Here is an 18234-nt window from a genome sequence, read left to right as displayed (position 1 = left end):
AGAGTCACAGACAACCTCCTGAACCCCCTTCTCCAGTCCTTCTCTCCTCATGCTCTAGCTCTCCTCTGCATTACCTTCCCTTGGGTTTCTCTCACAGATTACATCTTCTTCACACAGGAAAGTGCTCTAAGCCACAACAAGAAACCTCCTGGACCCTGGCACTAGTTTGGTAGAGTACTAGGGAGTAGTTCTATTGAGCCTGGGAGAGCAGCCAAATTCCAGCAACACAGAGGCAAAGCAGATGTGCACTCTGTGAAGAAGACACCCTATCTCAACAATGTGGAAGAACATCACCAGTTCCCAGCCTCAGTTTTCCTTGTGAGCTGCACTGGCTGGCTGCTTCCCCAGTGCTGGCTGGGGACTCCTTCACAAACCCATCTGCCTCAGGGTGCTGGATACCAAGGGATGGTTAGGGTAGAAATTGTGAAGGGAGACCAGGTTTCAGTTGGAAATTGAGAGGCTGGAGATGACATCCTGGAGTCAAGGAGGAAATGAGTGGTGGTAAAGAGGGAGAGGGAGACTGCTGCCTGTGCTGTTTGTGGAACAATGTGCTGAGAGATGGACTGCCACCTGGACAGACAGAAAGTCTAAAGGGAAGTGACTTTCATTTCTGCAGTGCAGCTTCTGGCTGCTCCCCCTCATACCATGGCCATGGCCCTTCCCACCATATTCTTTCCAGTTACAGGACAAAGGACCTACCTGATGACAGAAGACTCCCGCTGCTTCCGCTGATAATTTTGCCTTTACTCCCCATGTTGGCCAGCTTTGAGGTCTTGAGGGTTCCAGTTTCGGTCAGGTCAATCGCAATCTCACTCAGGCTTCTTGCAGCATGAATCTTGGACTGGAGGTGGACACAGGAGTTAGTAATGATCTAACTTCTATTTGCTCTTGAAAGCTCACAGAAGAAAAAAGACCTTTCGCTGTGGCAGGAAACAGGCCTCCACAGCAAACTCGGATTATTTTACAAGAATAGAAGCAATCTGGCACAGTATTCACTGCTGTACTTTTTACATTCTTAAGTGGGTACAATTCTGGCATCGCTTCCTGTTGTTTGGGTTTTTCTCTGCTTTGCCATGCACATTTTTCTCTCTTAAACAAAGGATGTATGGAGCCACTGTTTTATCACATACAATAAGAAACCTTCAGAAATGCCATCATAATAACCTGCTGAAAAGCTCAAAGGCTAAAGACCATCTCTAGCATCTAAAGGAAGCAAGAAGCGGCCTTCACAAATCAGCAATAAGCTTTGGAACAAGACAGTGAGGACATGGCTTAAATGGGCTGTCATGAGAAGTTGGAAGAAAATCCTGACAGGAAAACACATTCAGGTTATTGTCCAGACTAACAAGCTGCATGAAGCGCCCCTACTGTGAGGGACTCCTTCAAAGCATTAACATTACTCCAGTAAGAAACAACAGCCAGCCCAGCTCAGTAACTGGTCACACTAGGGCTTGGCCATTGTTCAGCACCAAATATCAACAAGATTGTTGCAATTTGTAATTACAAGAAAGTAAATAATGCATAGTATGTAAACCTAGAAAATAGAATAGAATATTTCAGCTGGAATGGACCTCCAACAGTCATCTCAGCCCATTGCTCAAATCTTACAAGCCCTGTGCTTCTGAGCTTCAATTAACTTGTCCTTGCAGGGCCACTGACCTGCAAATTTAATTTCCCAAAACATGGAAAGTTGTTGTCACATTTTGCCAAGACTCTCCAACTGCAAGAAGAGTTTTATCCAAAAAAGGGGCGAAGCCCCAGTTAAAGATCACCTAAGCATTCACCTCTGCACCTTCTCAAGGCCAGAAGAGGCTCAGCCCTGGCCATACAGCTCAGAGGATGGGCACATCATTACTGTGCTAACAAATCAAAGCTGACTGATGTCCACATACCAGGGTGTGATCTGTTCCCGCTGGAAATAACATAAACCAGGACAACCAGGAACACTTGTCATGATGGGATTTTCAGTGTTACTTCATATCCTCAGGAAAAAGTAACCATTCCAACAAGAACTAAGGCTGAATTGATGGCTGAGTGCGCACCACTGAGCTTCTTAGCTCTGTTACTGATGTGCTGTGGGGCTTTGGGTAAGACACTTAAGGTTAAGTTCTTAGAGATCCCCACCTCTGTTTGCATATCAGTGAAATAATAAGGGAAAGAAAATGTCTCCCTGTTGCACACTGTATTTTTAAGATTAATTTAAGAGTGTAAATGAAGGAAGTACTAGGAAAGCCTTACAATGAAAACACCCTCAGAAGTATTATCATAATTTAATATTCTTGGGTATTTATAGGCTCCATTGTTACCATTCGAGGTACCCAAATGCCTCACAGGCTTATTTCCATAACAATGCCAGTAACAGGGCGTGTGGTCTCACTTGTTTGAGTGCAGAGGCTGAACTACCTGACAAGATAGCGGAGCAGATCAGTCAACCAGTACTAGCCCTCTTCAACTAATGCTGAAACCAGTTAGACATGTCTCATTTCCAGCAGTTCCTCCCTAAAATCAGCCCCAGGAGAAGGACAGCACTCTTTAGCTTCTTGGATCAGATGTTTCTGGTCAGAAACAAGGCCTGTGAAACATATTCTTCAAGTATCTCTGTATGAAAGGAGGGCTTCGGTGAATCTTTTTCCACAGGGTCCCTCGTGGAGCGCTCAGGCGGCGCTGCCAGCACCCACGCGTGCACACGATCTCACCTTCACAGGTGGTCACGAACAGCCGCTCACACCCACACACAGCCTGGGCACGAACCGGAGACACAGAGGTGAGAGGGGTTCTCTGCCTGCACTGCCGAGGCGCTCAATGGAACCAACACACCCGAAGGGAGCAGGGACAAAGAACCAAGAACAAAACCCACACGTGGTTTTATCCTGAGAGCTCCCAAAGGCGGGCAGAGCATCAGAAGCCAATAGTCTGAGGGCTCGGGGGCAGGGGCAAGGATGAGAGACATAACAGGGGCCAATGGGAAAAGGGATGGGAGGGGGGAGAGGGCCAGTGACCAGCGGAATCTCGGTAAAGGGAGAACTTTCTAGCACAGTGGTTTAGGGAGAGACCACTTTGAAAGCAACAGAGGGAGGTATAAAGTGGACTTTGCCACCACAACAGCTCTGAAAGGATAGTTCCAGGTGAGGAGGAAAATCACTGCTTTTATCTAATGAGATTTCTTTCTACTGAAATCTTGGTTAGCCTAAGCATGAACTGCTTTCTTGCTGCAATGCCAGACCTTTGGAGGTAACAAGCCTTGCAACTGCCTTTGTTCTGCAGATAAATCCCCTGCAGTTGTATATATGCTGTATATGTACATACATATATGTAGGGTTACGTGTACCTTGTATAACTCCGGAAACAGCTATATTGATCAAATCCAGTGTCTGCCTGACCCAACACATTGAGTCCTGGCACTGCATGCCCCAGAAAGGCACAAACCCCAAGTCTGCACAGACAGGTCCTCCTGCTCCATGAGGTTTTCCTGTTTTTGTAGGATAGTTACAGCAAGAAGCCCTGCAGTTTATTTCCATTCATGTTCAGAATACAAATTAGGGCACACTGTGGCTCTACCTGTCTGACTGGGCACCAACCAAAGTGCTGAGTGAAGGCAATGTGGCTGCTGGGTGCTGTTGTGGTCCTGGCCAAGCCAGCAGTGGCTGGAAGTGTGCCCTACATAGGGCAAATGAAAAGATGATATAAGACCAAAGCCTGGCATCCCTGAAGCCAGGAGAGAGGAAGAACAAACCAGCAGACAGGATTAGCAGGACAGAGTGAGCTTCCTCCAGAGGGTACAATTCAAACCTGCTGAAGACATAGGAGAAGGTTTTAGATCTGATCACAGTTGTGCTAATGGTGCCCTGCACTGCACAGTGTGGATGAAACATTTCCTGGAAGGAATGGGGTTAATTTTCTTTGCTGCTCAGTCCCTGCTGCCTCTGCTGCCTACAGCAGTGCCAGTCAGTGTCAGGTGGTCTCGTGCATTGGACAGGCTCTCAGCAGCAGCAGGAATCAGACCAACAGCTTATTTCACACAGGCCACTGAGCAGCAGCCAGCGCGAGGCCGGTGCAGGCTGTGTGCTGCAGCGCAGCACTGCAAAGCTGGGTTACACCCCATTAGTGCTCCCCCGAGCCCCGCAGTCCCTCCAGGCTCAGAAATTTTAAAGCACTTAGTGCAGACCTGCCAAGTCTCATTTAGATGGAGGAAGACTGGCTCATTCATGAGTCATTTCAAAGCATGGGGCCAAACTGATCTCCAGTGCTGTTCTGACAGGGTCAGAGGGTGAAGAAAAATCCGTAAGTGAAATGAGGAAGAAGATGGACACTAGGGATGAATTTATCCCTCTTGCTGCAGTGATGGGGCTTTGCTGGAGGTGATTCCTTGAAACCCTTGGCCTATTTTCTACCAGTTCATTCAGCCAAAAAGCCTTGCACTTGGAGGAACATGCTGTTGAAAATTCCCACAAAATGGGATTTCTCAAGGTTTCTAGGCCAAACGTTTGATTGACTCAGTGCAGTCACCAGAGCAAAGACATGCCTTGAAGTCCTGCTGCATCTGTCTCCCGAAAAAAAAGGGGAAGCTGACAGGAGTGGTGCACGCTGAGAAGCTCACTTGGGAAGCTGGGGATCTTTTCAGTCTCCACGTTACGCTTCAATTGCAGGGAGAGAGAGACAGATCAGTGGGGAGTGAGACGCTGGGAACCCGGAGAGCTGGCAGGAGCTCAACATGGAGTGAGGCTGCAGAAACGTCGGGGACCTCACTTGCAAAAGTGTCAGAATCCAGGCAAAGCAGATTTTATTTCTTTTAAAAATCAAATGAAGGGTTTTCTTTCCAGTGGAGCTGTTGGTCCAGATCCAACTGGTGCCCAGTTATGTGAGGAGAACAGAGTTCAAGCTTTCTTTATCATTATGTCACATCTCCCGCCATCTAATCTACATCACTGGAGCAAATGCTCAGCTGCAGTGAGCTCCAGCAGGCTTTTTCCTCTAAGTTTGTTTTTTATTTTTCTTTCTTTTGTCAAAATGATATGAAATGCCAAGTTTAGACATGAAAGGAAGGAATATCTAAGTTTTGCTTTGAAGTTGAGGATTCAACTGAAGTGGGGCCTGAGATTTAAGGGGCTGCAAACCCATGCGACCTGAAACTCAATAAATGTTTGTCTAGGCCCCTGAGAGCTGAACCGAAGACATTTCACATCACCCCTCTCTGGGATATGATTTACTAGTTTTCCAAAGCGAAGCTCATATGAGCACAGTGTCCTTGAAGTGACCAGCAGGATGAACTGAACAGATCAATTAAAATTGATGGATCTATCAATATTGACAGTGTCAATACGTCAAAGATGAGGACAACAGACGAAGATACCAGTTCCCTTAAGAGAAAGGGACAAAAATATTTGTACGCCTTAACTTCAAAGCCTCAGCATGACCACTGGGATTATTGTGACAAAGCATGCTGACATGGTCACAGACGTGACAGGTTGACAAACGAGGGCTGGTGGGTGGTGCTGCCTGTAGGAGTGTGAGAGAGGAGAGATCAGATTGAAACACAATCTGCCAACAACAAAAGGAGTCACTGAAGGGAAGTCCTGAGTGTTTCTGAGACCCGGTTTCTTACCAAAGAAATAGGAGGAGGAGGAGGGAATCTCCTTTTGTTTGTTGGTTGCTTGTGACCTAAATACCTTACAGCTAGATCAGCAAATCCATCTGGCTAAAAGTAAAGAAAAATAAACTTCTGTTTCATTGAAATCTATCTCTGAGTTGACAGAGAGGACTGTGCACTGCCCTGAAGGTCCTGAGCAGAGCAGGGGGAGAGGAAGGCATCCCTTGGTATCAGTGAATATGCAATTTTGTCCATATTTACAGCTGGCACTTAGGCAGGGTTGGGAAGTTGGCTACATCCTAAATTCAATACAGCTTACAGCAACTAAGGTGAAATTGCATTAGATGAGACATGGCCAAAGTGGGTGCAACCATACCCAAGGCATCCAAAAGTCCACCCACTCTACAATAGTCACAGAGCTCATGATGGGGAAAGCAATATCAGAAGGGCTTAGAACGAGTGGGACTAACAGCCCACTCACGGCACTCCACATAATCCCAGAAAGCCAGCTTGATTCATTTGACTGGCAGAAAAAATAATGCAATAAAGAAAAGCAGGAAAAAGAAATATTTTTCTGCCAGTTTAGTGGGCTGAACTGACTCATGAAGGGACCTGATAGGGCCAGGGCCTGGGCAAGGAAGGGAGCAGCCTCGGCCTGAAAATACAGGCAGTGCTTTCAAAAATAGCAAGATATTAAGATTGTTTCAGGCATTTGGAGGATCATCACCTGCACGTTCTGCCATTTTACCAGAGATGAGGGCCAATGCAGGTACCCACTCAATACAGGCTCTGTCTTCTCTGTGAAGCTTTACTCCAGTGTGCTCGTATGGAGAGGGAAGTCTGCATGAGAAGTCTTTTCTCTGTATCAAAGTAATCTCTAAGTGATCAAAGCGATCTCCTGCTGCTCTGGGTATGCCTAAAATTACTGATGAAAGGAATTAAGAGGGAGAACACACACTCCTCTGGTTTCAAGGTGGTTTCTTTTGTGTATTGCGTGGCCCTTTGTGCAGTACCAGATTGCGATCGTTCCTTGTATGGCCAGGCTGTCGAACTTCCTGCCCCCCTCCTAAAATAATATCCCTACCCCTCATTTCTAGGGAAATACAACAGTAAAAAGCAAGGAACAGCAAGAAGAATCCAAAAACAGTTGTAGATTGTGAAGCTACTTTGAACTCAGTTATTGGGAAGCTTCCCTAACTTTATGACAGAGTTCAAAACGTGGAAACCATCCAGACAGGGATGTGACCCTATCTGCTTGCTAACTTTGGCTCCTTCAATTTGGCCACAGTTCAAGACAACCTTTTCCTCAATCCTTACTCCCATAGGCATGAATTCAATATAAATTTTCTCAATCAGGTCAAGATTAGCCAATATCTTGAGTTGATCTGCCTTTTTTTTGTGATCTTGAGTAGAAAGGGAGGGCAGGAAAGAAGCCACCATCTGGACTTGGCCTGGCTGGGATAGTGAGGAGTGAGAAGGACTCACCCACTACAATATGCACTTCCCATGCTCACCTTGCTTTGCTTCCTGTCCAGGTAGAACTGATGTTGACTAATGGCCATAGCCCAGATAGACTTTATTAGTGCTGGACAGGCGTACCACGTATGCACAGCGATGCCACTATGCCCAAAAGTCCTCCTGGTCACAGATGCCCTGGAGAGGAGAAAAAAATGAACTGGGGTTACACAAAGGTTTCACCAGATTGCCTTCTGTGGCAGAACCTGTCACAGATCTCATAGTAAAAGCTGCTGTCTTTACTTTGTAAACCCTTGTGCTAATGGGAAAAAATGCTTAGAAACCAGGAATAAGTATCTAATCAAGCCATGGGAGCATTTACTTTAAATATCTCCTCAGGATAGCAAGCTCCAGAGGACTAACGGTAAAGATCATCCAGTTTGTCCAGCTCAGACTGTATCTCTGGGTTTGTCTGAGCTGATGTTGACTTGCTGCATATCCCGGTGGAGTCACCAAGGTCAAAGCCTGCGTGAATCCTCTGTGTCTCATCACATGCAGAGACATCTGAGGCTAAGTCCTCACACCCTCCACTACCTCTGGCTTTGGACAGTGGCTCTCAAATATTAGGACCCAGGTAACAACTGAAGATCCACAGGATCAGTGGCTACTTTAGGAAATGTGAGCGAAACTCTTCAGGAACCTTGATTTCCCCACTTACAAACAGATGTAACAGGATTTGCCACATGGTATGGGAGCAGGGAGTTGTGAGGCTCAGAGGGGGCTGCCTAGTGCCCTGTAGAGAAGAATGGACTCAGTGATTAGCTGAGTAGATTTATAAACAGGAAAAATAAGAGCTAAATATTTCTTCTCTGGGACTCCCAGTTGTTCTCAAACATTAGCAAAAAAACACAGGCTAGGTTTCCCCATGCTTTCACAGCTGTACAAACCTGCTTGATTATTCCTCCCCATCCCTCAAAAGCAACCTCACCAGAGCAGCAGAGCCCCTGACACCAGCACAGCACACATCCAGGCTCTCAGCATCCTGGTCTGTGGAACTCTTCCCACTGCAGGGGTGGAGCTCTGGCTGGAATAAACCACACCACTGACCTACAGAGCCCCAAATAAATGAGGGCCTCCTCTCCAGTCTGTTAAGATGAGTAGGATTATGAAATGATGTGACATGAGTACAGAGGCTTGCTCAGAAACATGACACTTTTGGGGACATGGATGGTGAAGAGGGACCAGTGCAAGAGACAGCCTGGGGAGCAGGGGTGCTGAAGAGGGCCTGCCACAGTCCACAGTCAGCAGGGACTCTGAGCCATGCAGGTGTGGAGGTGACACTGCAGGACAGCCCAGGAGCTCTGCAAGGGAGAGTCAACTCTTTTACCAGCACTCACAAGTCCTCAAGCCTGCTAAGGTTCCCCACCTGTCCATGCACTGGCCACCTCTCTTCTGGTGCTTGTAGGCTAGTGCCTTGTCCAAAGCTGGAGGTGAACATGGAGGGGTGAACAGCTGAAGAAAGTTGTGATGGGGCCAAGAATGTAAGAAAACCAAAACTCTGCAGCAAAATGAGAACTGCTGGCAACATTCAGTCTGGGAGAGGGCTGACAGCCATTGCATCAGGGCCTTTTCAGTGCTTCAAAATGTGTTAAAGTCAAATTATGGAGCTACAAATCAGAGCGAAATTTCTGAGAAAACCGCTGTGGCCAAAGCAAACAAGCTCTGAGACAACTGGGATCTCATGTTTCAGTGTTACCCTGTGCCGAGTCCTTTCCTTGTGAATGGTGCTAGAGACCTTGTCCCATTAGGAGTATTGCTCTTGTGAGAAAGCCTCCGTGGATGCAACAGGACAGCGGCTGATGGTGCTGGGCTGCCTCATTCCTGTCACTGGACAGGGAATGAAGGCTGTGCTGGGAGGTGTTCTTAAAGTTGAGACTGGAGAGTAAATCCAACTCTGGATGCTTTATATTGGTCTAAGGACACAAACCACTGCAGCACATTGGCATATAAGGCTCTAAGGCATTTAGGCAGTCAAACATGGGCTGAGGCCTTAATTCTAGTGTCATCATATTCAGTTCAAATGCAGTTACTCCTGAATTCTTAGAAACATACTCTGCAAACCATTCATCTTCTTACTCTAAAAGCAGTGATTTCTATTTTTTTTTTTTCTTTTTGGAACCTGTACATGTTTCCCCATCAGAACAGCAGACTCCATTAGAACGTCTGCAGACTTTGCTGGTCAGAGCTGTGGATTTGCTTTTCACAGCTGTGTTTGAAGACCTGAGAGAGATGGCCCATGGGTGTTTTTTCCATGACTTCCCTCCATGCATGCTACATGTGCTATGGAATTAACCCTGTTGATAGCCCCTAAAATGTATCATTTTCCTCCTTTATGGGATAAGTAAGTGCAATGAAAGGAGGTTAAATGGCTTGTTGGGGACAGGAAGCCATGGGCAGAGGCAGGGCTTAAAAACATACATTGTGCTGCCCAGCCCTGGCCACAACCACAGAGCTGCGCTTGCTCTCCTGACTGTGGCTTCGCTGACTCAGGCTCTGGTTTGGCTACGAGGAGAGGAATGTGGAGAGAGCACTGCATTGGCTACTCCTCCGCCTCCGCAAGCTGAACAACTCCTTGCAGGAGTCCATCCCACTTGGCTGGGAGACTACAACCCGAGCTGTCTTCCCACCACGCCACTGCAACGTGCTGTGCTGCATTACAGCCTGAGTACCAGTTCCACCTGGATGGGGGCACTCTGGATACAAAAACCAATCAAAATGATACAAAACCCAACCAAACTAATTCCCTTGTAGCAAGAAAGTACAAGGCTGACAACCTGGGGCACGGCTTTGTTCTCCTGGTGTTGAGTCAGAGAAACAATGCAATGGAATTAAAACCGGAAGCTCTTCTGTGTCACTAATTCCTATCACCTAAATACAAATGAAAGAGAAGAGGTTGCTCTGTGTGGTCACATTTCATGCACGACATCGCTTTGCAAATGTCACCATGATTTTAAGGTCCCAGAGCTATTTCCTTTCTTTTTCTTGCAACTGCTCCTTCCAGGAAACAGGCAGAACTTAGGACATTTAGGGGCTCCTGGCTGTTGGTCACTCAGAGCACGCGTTTCTGACGCCTCACTGGCTGCCAGAGCCTCAGTGGGGGAAGGAGTGCACTACCCCCAGATCCTGCTGCTGGAAGATCTCCCAGTGTATTCTCAACTTTGGGAATTTGCTCTGCTAGGTTTCATGCGACTGTTTACATGCTTAATATTAAGCAGATGCTTTGAGGTTCTGCTGACCCGGAGCTGCACAATGACATAAGTTGCTTTACTTGGTGCTTGTTTTAACAAAATGCACCTCTGCAGACAGGCACTGTTGTACTGGTGTGACTGTGCTCATATCAGGGTAAATAAGGATAGAAATTGCATGCAAAATTCCCCTAATAAAAGTACATCTATTAGTACACAGATAGGCATGGGAAACAGGTGAAACAGGATCACAGCTGAGTGATCAGCAAAACACACTACTACCAGCAGATCATCAAATCAGTCTGGGCAGAGAGATGGTTTCCATCAGTGGTATCATACTTACAGTGCAAGTGAAACATTGCTTTTAGTCAGAATAACTTTCAGAGCCATGCACACACTGTGTGCTGTAACCATCCGGTAATGCAAACACACCATCAGTGCTAAACGCACTGATGGGATGCACAGAGTCCCTTGAACTCTCACATTAGGATTCCAAAGTAAGAAAAAAAAACTCCTGTGCCAAAAAGACTGATGGGCTTTCATTCAGGCTGCCAGTAAAAGTCTGGTTCCGTGCCATTCCTTTCGGTTGTACTACTGAATATTTATTTACAAAAAAGCATGTGAGTACAAAATCTGGCGCTCGTCTCCGGGCTCTGAATGAAACACGGACACAAGGCAAACCCCCCTTTCGCGCAAGGGGGCTGCCGGCACTGCAGCTGGGGCACCGGAGCTGCACAGTCCCGGGGGTCACAAGGTGCCAGAACAGAGGGAAGGGGAAAAAAGCATACCGCTAGGAGCCGAGGGGAAACACATCCTCAAAAACGCACACCAGAAGCCGAAACGTCCCGCTGGAAGGAAGCAGCAGCCCCCGGCTGGGTACCCGCTGCCTTTCTCTTACGTGTTCCCCAGCTACCAAGCGCAGCGAGCCCCGCACAGCGGCGGGGGCAGGGCGGCTCGGCAGGACCCGGCTCAGCACGGCTCGGCACCGCATAGCCCGGCTCAGCCCGGCCCGTCTCGTGGCTCACCTGCGCGGATCGTGCACCTCCACCGAAAACTTCTTCTCGCGGAAATAGAGGTTCTCCAGCTGCCTCCATTGGAAGATCTGCGGGGAGAAGAAGGGGATGAGGCGCCTCCGCGCGCTGCCTCGCCCAGCCCTGCCCGCCGCTTCCTCCCGGCGCTGCGGCGGGAATGCCCCGCTGCGCTGCGCTCCGCCCCGGCCCGCCCGCGCCCCCCGCCCCGGACCCGCGGGGCAGCCCCGGGGCGGGCGGCGTCCTCCGTCCCTCCTTCCCTCTGTCCCTCCTTCCCTCCCGCCCGCCGGGCCCCCGCTGCCCGCGGAGGGCTCGGTGCCGGGGGCAGGCGGGGAAGGGCGCCGGTTTCACTCTGCGGGGCCAAATGCGTTGAAACACATGTAAATTCCGGGCAAACCGGCATTCGACTACATTTTCCTTGGAGGGCTGGGACCTGGGGTGGGTGCATCGGCCCCTGGCACAGCAGACTTTCCCCGGGGTGAAGGAGGTGAGACCCCCATGAGGGCGTCTCGCCCCGCTCCACCCAAGTGCGATACCCAGGCTCTGCTTTTATCCCGCATTCCACGTAAAACTGGCACAAGCATGAGCCGAGTGTAGTCAGTTTATCTGTCCCAGGTGCTGTCAGGCTTGTGGTGGCGATGCCCAAGGCTCCAGGTGCTCCCGGCAGTACAGAACACGACAACGAGCAGGTCATATCCCAGCTCCTGTTTTAGAGGTTGCCCTGCCGGGGCATCTCAGAGCAGCATTGGGACAAAGCAAACACTACCACCAAGGGGGAAACTGAGGCACGAAGCTTTCCATGGGAGCAAAATGCGGCGTACCCTCGCCCTTGAGTCAGCATGGGCCAGCCCTGGAGGGCTCTGCGTGCTCCTGAGCAGTGGGATGCTCTCACACGGTCCCTGTGCCCACACTTCTGCCGTGAAATAACCCCCATCTCCCAGGCAGGAGGGCGGACCGACCTCAGGAGCAGCGAAGGACGCGGTGACAGCCAAACAGTGCCAGCTCCGCAAACCACCACCTCCGTCACCACCGCGGGCAGCTCCACCACTGCCTCCTCCTTACAAATGAGGAAACTGAAATCCAAACTCTGGCTTCCAGGCTTCTAATCCACAGGGAGGAGGCAGCCTCCACCCCCCTGGGCATCGCGAACTTCAGCTTCCCTGCACTGCCCCTAGCAAGCAACAGAGCTGGGGAACGTAGCCCCGCTGCTGGGGAGCACAGCCAGCAGAGTTTTCCCTGATTTACACTCCTTCTCCCACTCCAAGTAGCTTCTATGGAGTTCCTGTTCTACCCCCGAGGAAGGCGCTAGCTCCTGACACGCCGAGATAAGCCTCGGGTGCCAGTGTCAGCGCTCTGGAGATAAGTAAACAGGAGGCGTAATTTGATTTACACAGATATAGCTGCTGGCGGAGCTGAAATCTAGAGAATAAAACAAACCTCCAGAGAGGACCCAAAATTTTCTCCTTGCTGGTGTTTTGGGGGCAGCAGAACTGAGAATATTTGTTTGTTAAAGTTTCCAAGTAAGGTTGGGTTTTTTTCTCTATTATTTTTTTTCCCTTTCTGTAACAGGGTGCTTGGAAGGAAGGGTGGGGAGTAAGAAGGGCACTGAGTTGCCCCATATTCTGGGGCTGTCCACGTTGCAGGGGGCAGGGGAAGAAGGGGGCCAGGAGAGATGAGAAGTCTGAAAGGTTGAGTTGCATTGTCCTTAGGGGGTTATTTTATTCCTCCACTGGAAATATTAATTGCTGCGTAAAAGTTGTAAATACCAAATGAAGTACAGAAACACCCACTATTTTACCCACTGAGGGAGGACAGACACAGGGTGAAAGGGTTAAGCTGGAAGCTGAAGTCTGACTCCTCTTTAAGTGCCTGGCTTCAAAGGCATGAAAAGGAAGTTTGGGGCTTAAACTCCCACAGACAACAACTGGGGTCAAGCTGAAAACATCCCTCCATGCTTCCAGATGCCTGTCCACAAGGCGGGGAGGACAGCGCGGCTGTGCTGCACGGCATGTGCAGAGGACGTGTTTGGGAGGCGCTCAGACATGTGGAACACATAAGAGTCTAAACAGCCAGCAGATCACACCCTTCAGAAAATATCCCTCTGTCCCCAGGTCCCCCGTTGTCATTTATGACTAAACTTCGGCGTGGCGCAGGAAGAATTTGAAACTTTTCTGAGCTGCTGGCAGCTGCTCTGTTTGGATGCTCTCCTGCCCATCCTCCCCCTCTGACTCTGCCGGATGGTCCCCTGTGCTCGGATCCTTTTCTATTTTACCCTCTCTGCTACCAAATCTCCCAGTGCTGTTTGCTAACGGAAGCTCTGTTTCTCGTTTCTCTTCGATGATTAACTCCAACTGTCCAAACACACAGGGCTCTGGGGAAGCTGTTCAGATGCCCAAATGTAGGCATGGAGTGCCCTTTTCCATGCCCCAGGGTTCCTTGCCTGGCCCCTGGCTGCTGCCCTGGGTGGGAGGAAGCCTGACATAGGTCTGGTGCTGTATCTGTGAGCCTCACGCAGATGTCTTGGATCACCAGCAGTGCCTAAAACAGCATTAGACACCTACGTTTTGGGCACTGGAGCAGCTCTCCAGATTGCTGAATTTTTATATTTAGTTTTGTTATTTTCCTTGGCCGGGCACAGAAGGAGGCAAATCCAGACTCTTGGGAGGGAGGGGGTGAAAGTGACCCCACAACCGGAGTTTGTGTCTTTTATTCCATAGCTCTGCTCTCCAGAACGTGCACGTGTGTTTTACCATTGCTGTAATTATGCTCCATTTGCTCCCCAAGTATTTTTCTACAGTCTCCCACTCCTTTTTCCCACACTGATCTGAGAGGTCTCTCCCTTCCTATACAAAAGGAATCCAATCTACAAAAATGTGAATACCCACAAGAAAGTATCCACTTTCCTGTTAGCTGATCTCAATCCCTCCAGAGAAACAAAGCCGAAGGTCCCCCTTCAGCCAGACCTCCTAATGTAAGCAAGCTGTTCCCTTCACCAGTTGCCCGCCTTATGCACAGTCTCAAATTGATGTTAATGCAGTGACAGATGCACAAGGTGCCATTAGTGGATCTTCCTAAATGGAAGCATAATTTTTACCCATCAAGATCCTTTTACCACGCTGGTGCTTGCAGCCTTCACTAGGGAATAGAGCCACAGCAGGGAGCTGGTCATAATTTCAACAGGGTCTTGTGGAACTGCAGTGACAACAGATGTGTGCTGGTTTTGGGGCTGGTTTGAGTCAAAGCATCCAGGTTCATGGCAGGTTTGCCTCTCCCTGCACTGAGGTTGGGTCTGGTTTTGTGTTGTTTGGCTTATGATTGTCTTTGGTTAATTTGCTGGGTTGAATCCAATGCCTGCACTTGTGGGTGGGACAATTTGTATAGGTTTTACTGGGATTGTAGCAGAGGTGCAGTGACCCTTTGACAAAAAGTATGTCAGCAAGGACTGGGACAGCATCTCCCCAAACACGCTGGAAATGGGGCTTAGGAGAAAGTCAATCATTAACACAAGCTTAGAGGACAGTTCCCCTGCCCTTGAGTAGCTGCCTTCACTCAGTGCCTGCAGACAAGGGGACAATTAGCGGTGCTGCAGAGGGCCAAGTCTCTGTGATGTGGTGGTTTGCCCGCTGGGTTCTCTTCTGAGGTCAGCAGCTCATTTTGGATCATGCAGATCTGGGCAGCTTTCAGATGGGAACAATTTTTGTTAGTGGCCATCATTACAGGCTGCACATGAGATGATTTAATCTTCAACAGACACTTAAGGAAGTATCCCTGAGACTGGCTTTTGAGCACAGCTGCACACTCACACATGCATGTGAAAAGAGCTACTAAAAGAGAAGAAAAGAATTACTCTTATTCCCTCCTCCTCCGAGGGCCTTGTCCCCACTGTGGTCTCTGTTTCATCATGCCAAGAAAACTGGAACTGACACTATCACTTGAATTTGAAAAACTGCTTATCAACCCTTGAACATTCAAGGGAATAACTGTTCCCTGTCAGACCACGTGCACTGTTTAAAATGTGTTGGAGTGGGTGGGGAGGCCTTGATGGGGAAACCAGTGCCAGAAATGGCTTCTACAAAGCTGGCAGCTTAAAAGAGGAGCCAGGAGAGAGATCTGAGTGCTGCATGGTGCGCTGCAGAGAATTCAGGTGCAAGCTACAGGAATTTTCTCATTGGAAACCCCTTCCAAGAGGCAGGCAAACTTGCCAGGCACCAGATGTTTGTGACTAGTTACAAAGAGCTGCAGTCAAAGCCCTTCAGACGCAAGCTTCTTTTGTGAGCACATTTGTGGTTTGCTGGATGGTCCTTAATTAAGCTGAGCCTGGAGGAGAGAAGGCCCAGGGATCTGCATCCATTTCAGCTATGTGAGTCTGAAGGATTTTTTACCATTTTTATTGACCATGAGGCTGGTGCCATGGAGTTTGCACACTCCAGGAGGTAGGGTCAGTGTCAGAGTATTTGAAAAATGCTGGAGGTTCCTGGTAAAGAAGGGAATGTGTTTTGTGAATGAAATATGATTGTTTCTGGCTTGGTCACTCATGGCCTGGGTGACCTGGACTTTGCAGAGGTGTGGGAACCTGAGTTAGTGCGCTGGGCTGTGCTCTGCCCCTTTGTGCTCAGGGAGCCTTGCCTGAGTATTCAGTGGAAGTACCATGCCATATACTTGGGAACCCCTGGCAGTAATGAGGCTGTTGCTTGCTCCTGTGTTGCCCTTCAGCTCAGGCACAGGACGGAGGGGGTTGCTGAAGGCCAGCACTGGAGGTTGGTGCAGAGTGCTGTTTGAACTATGGTACCTAGAGAAACATGCCCAAATAGTACCTTTTGGAATAATTCCAAATCCTGAGGTTGGGGTACGGGGTCCCTGATGCTGTTTTCTGCCTGCTGTGCCCAGAAGAGCCAGACTCAGCACTGAAGCGGAGAATGTGCGCTATAGCTGGGCATCCTGTGGGGACACAGTGTGAACCATTTTGCATTTGATCTCTTAAGAACCAAATATAAGTGCCCAGCAGTCTCATTTTCTTTCTCTTTTCTGTGTGCTGAATCACCTGAGATGGGGCACAGGCTGAATGCACACACTCTCAAGGGTTCCAGATTCATGCTTGGTGGCTGTTCACAGTCAAACCATCTGCAGAAATCTACAGTGGATCTACCTGCTGTTAGCTCTGTTTAATGACCCAAAGAGGATTTACAAAGAAGATGATGACAGACTTTGCTCAGAGGTGCCCAGCAAAAGTGTAAGAGTCAATAAGACGCAGGCTGCAGGGTTGCAGCAAGGGAAATTATTAGAAGATACCTAAATTAAAACCCCAAACCCCAAAACAATCAGTGCAGGCGGTCAAACACTAGGGCCATGAGTAACCTGATCAAACTCTGAAGGTGGCCCAACTTTTGGTAGGAGGTTGGACTAGAGACCTCCAGAGGCCTTTCTGACCCATAGTTTTCTTTGATTCTAAACATCTAATAAATGACCAACTGTAATTGCTGTTGGACTTGCTGACCTATATGATGTCTCCCAGTCCTTCAAGTCTTGCCACTTCCTAGATGATTAATGCCTTGTTAAATCACGCTATGCAGAAGGAAAAATCATCCCTCCAAATGCATGGACTACCACCCAGGCTGGGTGCTCTGAATGGCTTCTGGGAAAGGCAGAGAAATGTGGCACATTTATAACAGTCCAAATGCAACCCCTTCCCTCGCCTACGCTATGGGCAAGAGCCAGCACTGGATGACATCCTGATACTAAAACTGGTATTAAACAATGGAACTAAAACAATGACAGTATTTTCACACAGCTTGCATGAGTGCAGTTACAAACTCCCAAGTCTTTCGTCCTGCAGTTTAAAGACAAAACAAACATAACAAAAGGAATTCCTCCTTGGAAATGTAATTCCCTCCACTGAACAAACCAGCAAGCAAAATTATGGGAGCTGAGTTATGCAGGAGGTCAGGGTGGAGGTTGTGAGCGGTCCCTTTTTGGCCTTAAACTCTATGGAAATCACAGCTCCAGCGAAGTCAATGGCAGTTTTGTCCCAGTGATTTCAGTGGGGCCATGGTTTCCGGGCATGGATTTGTGTTCTGCCTCAAGCCAACCCTGCTCCCATCAATCATACCTCTGTCAAACTAGTTAGAGTGAAGGAGGAAGGATTTGGTCCCGGCAGAACAGCACCATCTTAGCTCAAACAAATGGGCTCTTGTTTCAGGGGCAGATTTACCAAGAGATTTCTGTGGGCTGTCACCTGTGAATAAGTGTGACCCACTGCTGAGGGTGCCCCTGGGTCATGAGATGGGGATGCTGCTGCACCGTAACCTAGTCCTCCATCCTGCCACACTTCCATTCATTCCTTTATTTTTATTACTTTAGGGTATTTTTTTTCTTTCACTTCTCAAAACAAATAAAAAAGAAAAGATTTCCTGTGTGATTTGATGTGGGAAAAGCCCTACCAATGATCTTCCCAGAGGCTTGCCGTCCTCTCTTCCCTCATGGAATGAGAGAATGGCTTGGCTAAGTGGGACTTTCAGTGGTCTGTCAGCAATCCCAGCTCACTATCTAATTATTTCTTTGCCTCAGGCTTCAGGCCTCTTTTCTTGCCAAACAGACAAACAATTTCTGGTCCAATTTGAGATCCCTTTTGCTGTGTGCTGTTCTTGTGGGACCACACCACCCCAACAAACATTTCTGGCTTGACCAAACACAAATTGAGTCTAGGTCTCTATAATAATCACTTTGCATTCATTTCCATTATGGAAACATAATTCCCTATTAAATTTCAAAGTAGCTTATTGGTTCTGAGAGACAGCAGAGAATCAGATCAGAGAGGGAAGAGCTGCTATTTGGACAAAGCATTATTTGTCTACATAATGCAACTTGATATTTGTGTCTGTAACTGTACACAGACTGGAAGATCGGACTTTGACTTTATATA

At 48.4% G+C, this 18234-nt stretch overlaps 1 protein-coding gene across 9 annotated transcripts in view; it reads right to left on the bottom strand.

Annotated features, from left to right (window-relative positions):
• Positions 1-18234, bottom strand: part of FRMD4A (FERM domain containing 4A) — a 358272-nt gene that overhangs the window by 27580 nt on the left and 312458 nt on the right. For all 9 annotated transcript variants that reach the window (XM_032107903.1, XM_032107901.1, XM_032107904.1 and 6 more), the window contains 3 exons: positions 11313-11389; positions 7102-7240; positions 700-841 (listed from right to left, as the gene is read on the bottom strand). In XM_032107903.1, the coding sequence (XP_031963794.1) occupies positions 700-841; positions 7102-7240; positions 11313-11389 (358 nt within the window). The remainder of the gene's footprint in view (positions 1-699; positions 842-7101; positions 7241-11312; positions 11390-18234) is intronic.

Source organism: Corvus moneduloides, chromosome 4 (genome assembly GCF_009650955.1).
Source record: "Corvus moneduloides isolate bCorMon1 chromosome 4, bCorMon1.pri, whole genome shotgun sequence".
Lineage (NCBI taxonomy): Eukaryota > Metazoa > Chordata > Aves > Passeriformes > Corvidae > Corvus > Corvus moneduloides.
Note: the sequence above shows the minus strand (reverse complement) of the source record. Positions and strands in the feature narration are given on the sequence as shown.